This window comes from Sphaerodactylus townsendi, linkage group LG04 (assembly GCF_021028975.2).
Source record: "Sphaerodactylus townsendi isolate TG3544 linkage group LG04, MPM_Stown_v2.3, whole genome shotgun sequence".
Taxonomy (NCBI): Eukaryota; Metazoa; Chordata; class Lepidosauria; order Squamata; family Sphaerodactylidae; genus Sphaerodactylus; species Sphaerodactylus townsendi.
In genome coordinates, this window is record NC_059428.1 from 141,156,699 (window position 1) to 141,163,864 (window position 7,166).

General features: G+C 48.9%; 1 protein-coding gene across 3 annotated transcripts in view; it reads right to left on the reverse strand.

Moving 5' to 3' along the window:
• Nucleotides 1-6,296, reverse strand: part of CACNA1H (calcium voltage-gated channel subunit alpha1 H) — a 156,835-nt gene extending 150,539 nt beyond the window's left edge. For all 3 annotated transcript variants that reach the window (XM_048495554.1, XM_048495555.1, XM_048495553.1), the window contains exon 1: nucleotides 6,192-6,296. In XM_048495554.1, the coding sequence (XP_048351511.1) occupies nucleotides 6,192-6,288 (97 nt within the window). In that variant the 5' untranslated portion in view covers nucleotides 6,289-6,296. The remainder of the gene's footprint in view (nucleotides 1-6,191) is intronic.
• Between the last annotated feature and the right edge of the window lie 870 nt (nucleotides 6,297-7,166).

Consider the following 7,166-nt stretch of genomic DNA (forward strand, 5'->3'; position numbering starts at 1 on the left):
CAGGAGTCAGCAGCCAAGAAAGCCAATGCAATTCTGGGATGCATTATTACGACTATAGTGTCTAGATCAAGGGAAGTAATTGTACCTCTCTATTCTGCATTGGTTAGACTTAACCTGGAATATTGTGTACAGTTCTGGGCACCACAGTTCAAGAAGGATATTGACAAGCTGGAATGGGTCCTGAGGAGGGCAACCAAAATGGTAAAAAGTCTCTGTCAGGATGATGTTGGTGTGTGCCTTGTCCTTGGTTCCTTCCCGCCTGTTGGCTCTGGCTGTGTGCCTAGGCTGGGGGATTCCGGCTGGGTATTATCTCTGCTTGACTGTGTGAAACTATTCTTTGTTTATCTTTTTTATGGTGGGAAGGAGGTTTGCTACTGTATTAAACTGCTATCAAAGTTCTGAAGCTTCAGAACTCGCATTGCTTGTATTAGACTATGATTGCCAGTACAATAAAGAACTGTTAAAAGGTTACTTTTGCCTGGACTTTCCAAGTTCGTTACAGTCTCGAATCTATGCCCTACGAGGAGAGACTTAGGGAGCTGGGGATGTTTAGTCTGGAGAAGAGAAGGTTAAGGGGGAAACATGATAGCTATGTTTAAATACTTGAAGGGATGTCATGTTGAAGAGGGAGCAAACTTGTTTTCTGCCACCTCAGAGACTAGGACACAGAGTCATGGGTTCAAGGTGAAGGAAAAGAGATTCCACCTAAACATTAGGATGAACTTCCTGACAGTCAGGGCTGTTCAACAGTGGAATGCACTACCTCGGAGAGGGGTGGAGTCTCCTTCTTTGGAGGTTTTTAAACAGAGGCTGGATGATCATATGTCAGGGGTGCTTGGATTGTGTGTTCCTGCATGGCAGAGGGTTGGACTTGATGGCCCTTGGGGTCTCTTCCAACTCTCCAATTCTATTATTCTATCCGCACCTCATCGCCGGTATAACCAATATATCCAGAGTTCGAAATCAGCAAAGTATTGAGGGTTTGTGAAAGCCAGTGGGGAACTCTGGAGAGCAGTTCTAGACCCCACTTTTAGAGAGTACATCAGGTCCCTCCACTGACAATCCCTGCAATTGTTAACGCCAATTTTTAACACCCCCGCCGGGAGATCGAACTGTCCCAGACAGCAGAGTCTCCACTGTCAATTGGAGGGCCGGGGGGGGGGGGGGGGCAAGGGAGAGGTTTTCATTTCTAAGGAAGGCAGCATCACAAACCAGAATGAATGAAGGAGGAAAGAGATACACTTCTGGGAAGCTGAAGCACTCGCCACTAACAGGAAGAAAAAGCATCTCTTCTGAGAAATTGAAAAACAAGAAACACTCAATTGGGTCATTCAGACTTGATTTGCCAATGGAGGCTCTCCGAGCCACATCCCTGGGCCCAACCTTCTGTTTTGCTGTCTGGCCCTCGTGGTCCTTTTAAAAAAAAAAGCAGGATTTTGACAGGCCGCGTTCATGTCCTCCTCCCCTTCCTTAAGATTCTTAGATTAGGAGGGAAGAATGCATCTTGGCCTCCAGCCTCCTTCCCCGGAGCTCCCGAGCACTTTCTCCCATGCCACAACTCCTCCTTGGATTTTGGTTCTTTATTTCATTAATTTGTTCTTTACTTTATTGATTGAACTCGCTATCCCACCCGTTCCCAAGCCAAAGCCGGGCTCACAATTTCGCAAAATGCAAAATTCAATGTTTTTGATCAGACCATCCACTTTCAATACACTTTAACAACTGTTGGCAAGTGGATTTTGCTATTTTGCACAGTAAAATCCAGCTGTAAAGTGCACTGAAAGTGAATTGGAAGTGCATAATTTTGCATGTGCGAAAGTGCCTTAATGTTGTTGCTTGATGCTGCTGTTCTGAATAAACTAATCTCTTGACATGTGGCCAAACAGATCTTTGGAAGTCTTTGCCAAATATGAGGCACGGCATGGCGAAAGACAATCAGCGACCATTTAAGTCAGAATCTATTCTCTGTCAGCCCAGGGTCCATTCAAAACACAACCAGTGAAACTGCGTTGTTAAAAAAACACCCAGACTGGAGGAATTCTCTACACAGCTTTTTTGCAGAGCAGCCGCAAAGTTGTTTTGCAGAGCAAAGTTCAGACCATATCTCTGACCCTCTTTTCTTCTTCATGAGAAATCTCTCAGGCAAATTTATTGAGGTCTGCATCAGAGAGCTAGCAGAATCAGCTGCAGCAACAGGAGGGGTGTTTTCCCTTGACAGAGGCCCTTTCCGCACGGGCCATTTGCAGCGGACCAGGGACGGCAAAAAAGCCGTCCCTGGGCAGCTGTTTGCACAGGCAGCGCTGCTGCAACACAGCAGTGTCGTCCTGTGCGGTCCCAAGCGGCGTGAAGGCGCCGCTTTCCACCCCCTTCCCAAGGGAGGTTTTTGGAAAGTGCCGCCTTCCCATCAGCGCAGTGCAAACTGCACCATGCCGAAGGTGCCGCTTTCCCGTTCCCCCCCCCCCACCTCATCCTCCAGCGTTGGTCTGAAGGGCTGCTGAGACCCGCCCACGCTGCCCTCTGACCCCTGGAGGTCGGAGGGCAGAATGGGCGGGTCCCTGCAGCCCTCCAGACCGATGCTGGAGGACGAGGTGAGTGGGGGGGGACGCAGAAGAGGCGGCTCTGTGCGGAGCCACCTCTTCTGTGCTGGCCTCTGCGGGGGCTGCTCGCACGCTCCCCTGCGAACGGCCCCCTCCCCTCCACCGGGATGTGGTTTCTCATTGCCGGGGACAAAGTGGGCTCTGGAAACTGGCAAAGATAGTTAAATGGTTATGAAGAAAAAAATCCCTGAAGTGTTAGCTTTCCACATATGAGGAGGCCAAGAAGAATGGCACCACTCCCAGAAATGACAACTGGAGACTCAAAATCATAGGGGGAGGACAACACCATTTGCTCCAACTCACATGGCTGTACCTTTTACTACTCAGGCCCCTCCCCTTCCCAATAATATGTGATCTCATTGGATAGTGAGGGCAGGCCAAATTCAGGGTCACCCAAGTGAGATAGATGAGCTGGCCATTTGGGGCAAAGAAAAGGGAGAGATTCACACCACATGCGGAACTCACTGCCACCAGGTGGGATGGGACCCCTAACCAAGCCAGCTTTGAAAAGTGACTGAACTCATCCGTGAACAGGTTGCCTGAGTGGGACAGTTCAGAGGCAGTCTACCTTTGCGTGTTACCTGCCAGGAGGTAGCTGTCAGCCTCTGGGCCTCTCCTGGGGCCCTGTTGACCACTGTGGGAAAATAGGATTCTGTTCCGATCAGCTCTATCGGCTGCTGCACGTTGTCTCTGAGATATTACGGGTTGGCAGGACTAGGGAATTAAAGGCCCTTTTCTAAGAAGCCTGAGAACAGGCAAAGCCATTTCTGTTGGAGACAGATGATTTCTCTACAATTACTCCGGCTCTCAGCAGAAGAGGATGTCTGCCGAAAAGCAATAACAGAGCTGAGAAATTAGCATAGCGGCCAAAGATCAGGCGGCGCAGAGCTGGCGCTGCCGGGAAACAAATCTGACTAGTGGGCTTATCTTTCATATTGGAGAGAGGAGGAAAAAACAGCTGGCTCCACTTGTGCTGGATGGGGGCTTAAGGTCCACTTGAACCTCTTGCAGGGAAGGCCGGCCCGGGGCTCTGCTTTGGAACGGCACGACATTGTTGGCAAATCAGAAGTTAATTGGCAATCTGCTCTGGAACAACGGGATCCCAGGAAAGATCATTGGCTATGGCAGGCACTGGGTTTTGCTCCCAACGAGACCCGTGGTGCTTATGGGCCCATTTGCGCAGCTGGGCGGCAATAAACGCCACCAGGTCTGAAATTGGACCCCATCCCAGTCCCTTCCGGAAACAACACAAGAAGGTTAGCCGTGGAAGATGGGTGGGTAGCCAAACAGGGACACCTGAGCAAACGCTTGCCCGAATTTCCTGGAATGAATGGCCAAAGTCATCCCAAGCCAAAGTCATCCCAAAGCCATCTGGGCTGTGAGTGACAGGAAACAGAAAGATAGTCCAACCCAAACTATACGAGAATAAAAACACATTGGACAATGATCCATAAAGAGATTCAAGGAATTATGAAATGTAATATGAGATGTGTCCCTGAATTTGTAATATACTGTAATATGAGATGAGTCCCTGAATTTGTAATTTGTAATATAAATACGGACAAGAATGGTAAAAACTCTTTTTCAGCACTTGGCCACTGCAGCAAGATTGGTATTGGCTAAAAAATTGGGAAAGCCCTTTGATACTTACTGAATTAGATTGGCAAACTAAAGTTATGGAACTGGTAAAAGTAGCCAAGCTATCTGGCTATGATCGATTTGAAAGTAACAGTCTTAGAAAACAATGGAAATTATGGATTACCTTTATAGAGGGCGAGTATAAAAGAAACTTTATGGTTCAAGATGTTATTTAATAAACCTACTTATTATGTATAATTATAATATATTTATGTTGTTTTTCTTACTCTAATAATGTTACATTTTTTAGACCTAGATTTTGGTTAGATTGCACATTTGGATGTTTATAAGTTGTCAAACTGTAACTTTAAGTTAAGTTTGCATTTCTTGTAATAGAGTACATGTACTTTTTATTTGTAACTAGCGTACCCGGCCACGCGTTGTTGTGGCTGAATGTGGAGGTGTGGGCTGCTCCCGGTGCACAGGTCACTTGGGGAGGTCTGGAGGGCGTGGTGGAAGTGGGAAGGCCTGGGCCCAGCTGGCCTTTTGTGGAGGGGGGGGTTATGTGGGGGCTAGGTCGCTGGGGCTGCTGCTGCAGGACCCCACTTACCACTTGCTGTGGGGCAGTGGGGTGACATGGTATGAGTGTAAAACAGTGAAGGTCTGCTGGAACCGCAACTCATAGGCAGCCTGCAGAGCAGCCCTGGAGAAAATGAATGCTTAGGGCAGGGGTCCTCAAACTACGGCCCAAGAGCCACATGCGGCTCGCCAAAAACATTTATCTGGCCCGCCGGGGTCAACCCGGCCGCTTCCAAGCTGGTCTGCTCACTCACCTCCCTGCTCTCCTTAGCCAGCGCTGCCCCATCCCAAGCCGGCCAGGGACCTTCTGCAGCCACCTGTGCCGGAGGCAGGGCGCCGTACTTGCAAAAGTCTTGCAGAGCATGCGGGCGGGTGGGAGGAATGCGGGCTGCATTCCTCCCGCCCGCATGCTCTGCATTCCTCCCGCCCGCATGCTCTGCAAGACTTTTGCAAGGACGGCGCCCTGCCTCCAACACAGGTGGCTGCAGAAAGCCCCTGGCTGGCTCGGGATGGGGCAGGGCTGCCTGGAAGAGTGGTGAGGCCAACAGGCAAGCGGGAGGCAGGGCTATCCCCGCGCAAGTGGAACAGACTCGGTGAGGAGGGCTGGTGCAAGGCGTTGGCTAAGGCGAACGAGGATGTGAGTGAGCAGACCAGCTTGGAAGTGGCCGGGAGCAGCACCCCTGGCACCGCCTGCGGCCCTTTGCCTGCTAAGAGCTAAGAACACGGAAGGAGGCATGTTGGATGGCGTGTGAAAATTTCATGCCGTTTGGTCCAGCCGTTTGGGAGGTGACCTGTTACCAACAAACTCACTGTTAGCTTTTTATATATATATAGATGTAAAGTAATGTATTGTCGAAGGCTTTCACAGCCGGAATCACTGGGGTGCTGTGTGGTTTCCGGGCTGTATGGCCGTGTTCTAGCAGCATTCTCTCCTGACACTTCGCCTGCATCTGTGGCTGGCATCTTCAGAGGATCTGATGGTAGTAAAGCAAGTGGAGTATATATACCTGTTGGAGTGTCAAGAGTGGGGGAAAGAACCATTGTCTGTTAGCAAGTAAGGGGTGACCGTGCTATCTTCATTGTTACTCACACTCTAATGGGTGGATACCACTCAACACATGTAAATCTAGCTTGCTAATTGCACCCTTTACTTGTTAACAGACAATGGTTCTTTCCCCCACTTTAGACACTCCAACAGGTATATCTACTTCACTTGCGTTCCTACCATCAGATCCTCTGAAAATGCCAGCCACAGATGCGGGCGAAACATCAGGAGAGAATGCTGCTAGAACAACGGCCGTACAGCCCGGAAACCACACAGCACCCCAGTGTACAGTAATGTTTCCTAGAAATATACAAATAAAAGCATTTTTTAAAAAAACATAGTCCAACCCAAAGACTGAACCCAGACCCAAGATAACAGGGAGACAGACTTACTTGGCACCCTGTTAATGGCTCGTAAAGGCCTGAGTACCCGGACGGTACGGATGGCGGATAAGCTGACGTTGTGGCCATCCAACGAATATTCCATCATGCTGAAGAAAGAGAGACAAAAGAGAGAGAGGCAGAGGTCAGAACGAAGTGGATCTAATTAAGAGCTCTTTTTGATGCTCGATACATAAAAAAACCACTGCTACTTTGAGCCAACATAGTGTAGTGGTTAAAAGCAGCAAATACTAATGCGGAGAAACGGGTTTGATTTCCCTGCTCCTCCACATGAAGCCTGCTGGGTGACTTTGGGTCAGAACTCTCTCGGACCACATAGGGTCAAGAAATGGCAAACCACCTCTGTTTAGGCCCCTTCCGCACATGCAGGATAATGCACTTTCAATCCACTTTCAATGCATTCGCAGCTGTGCGGAATAGCAGAATCCACTGGCAAACAATTGTGAAGGTGGATTGAAAGTGCGTTATTCGGCATGTGATGAAGGGGTCCAGGTCTCTCATCTTGAAAATTGTGACTTGATGACACATACACACAATCACATATTCTGAGTCAAATTTTGCATTTTCCCCATTTTTAGAAGTACGCTGCTTTCCAAGGACCACTCGCGATTTTGTGTGTGTGTGTGTGTGTGTGTGTGTGTGTGTGTGTGTGTGTGTGTGTGTGTGTGTGTGTGTGTGTGTGTGTGTGTGTGTGTGTGTGTGTAAAGTATCGTCAAATCACAATTGACTTATGACAACCCAGCACATGGTTTTCACGGCTAGCGACGGACAGGTAGTTTGCAATTGCCTGCCAGTTTTTAGTGACCCCGGACTTCTTTGGTGGTCTCCTAATACTAATGAGGGCCAATCCTGCTTCGCTTCTGAGACCTGTCTGAATCAAGGTACTCTGGGCCGTCCAGGTCTGGCTTGCTCATGGTTACTTGTGAAAATATCGGCTGATTAAAATATTAAAACCCGGCATTTTCA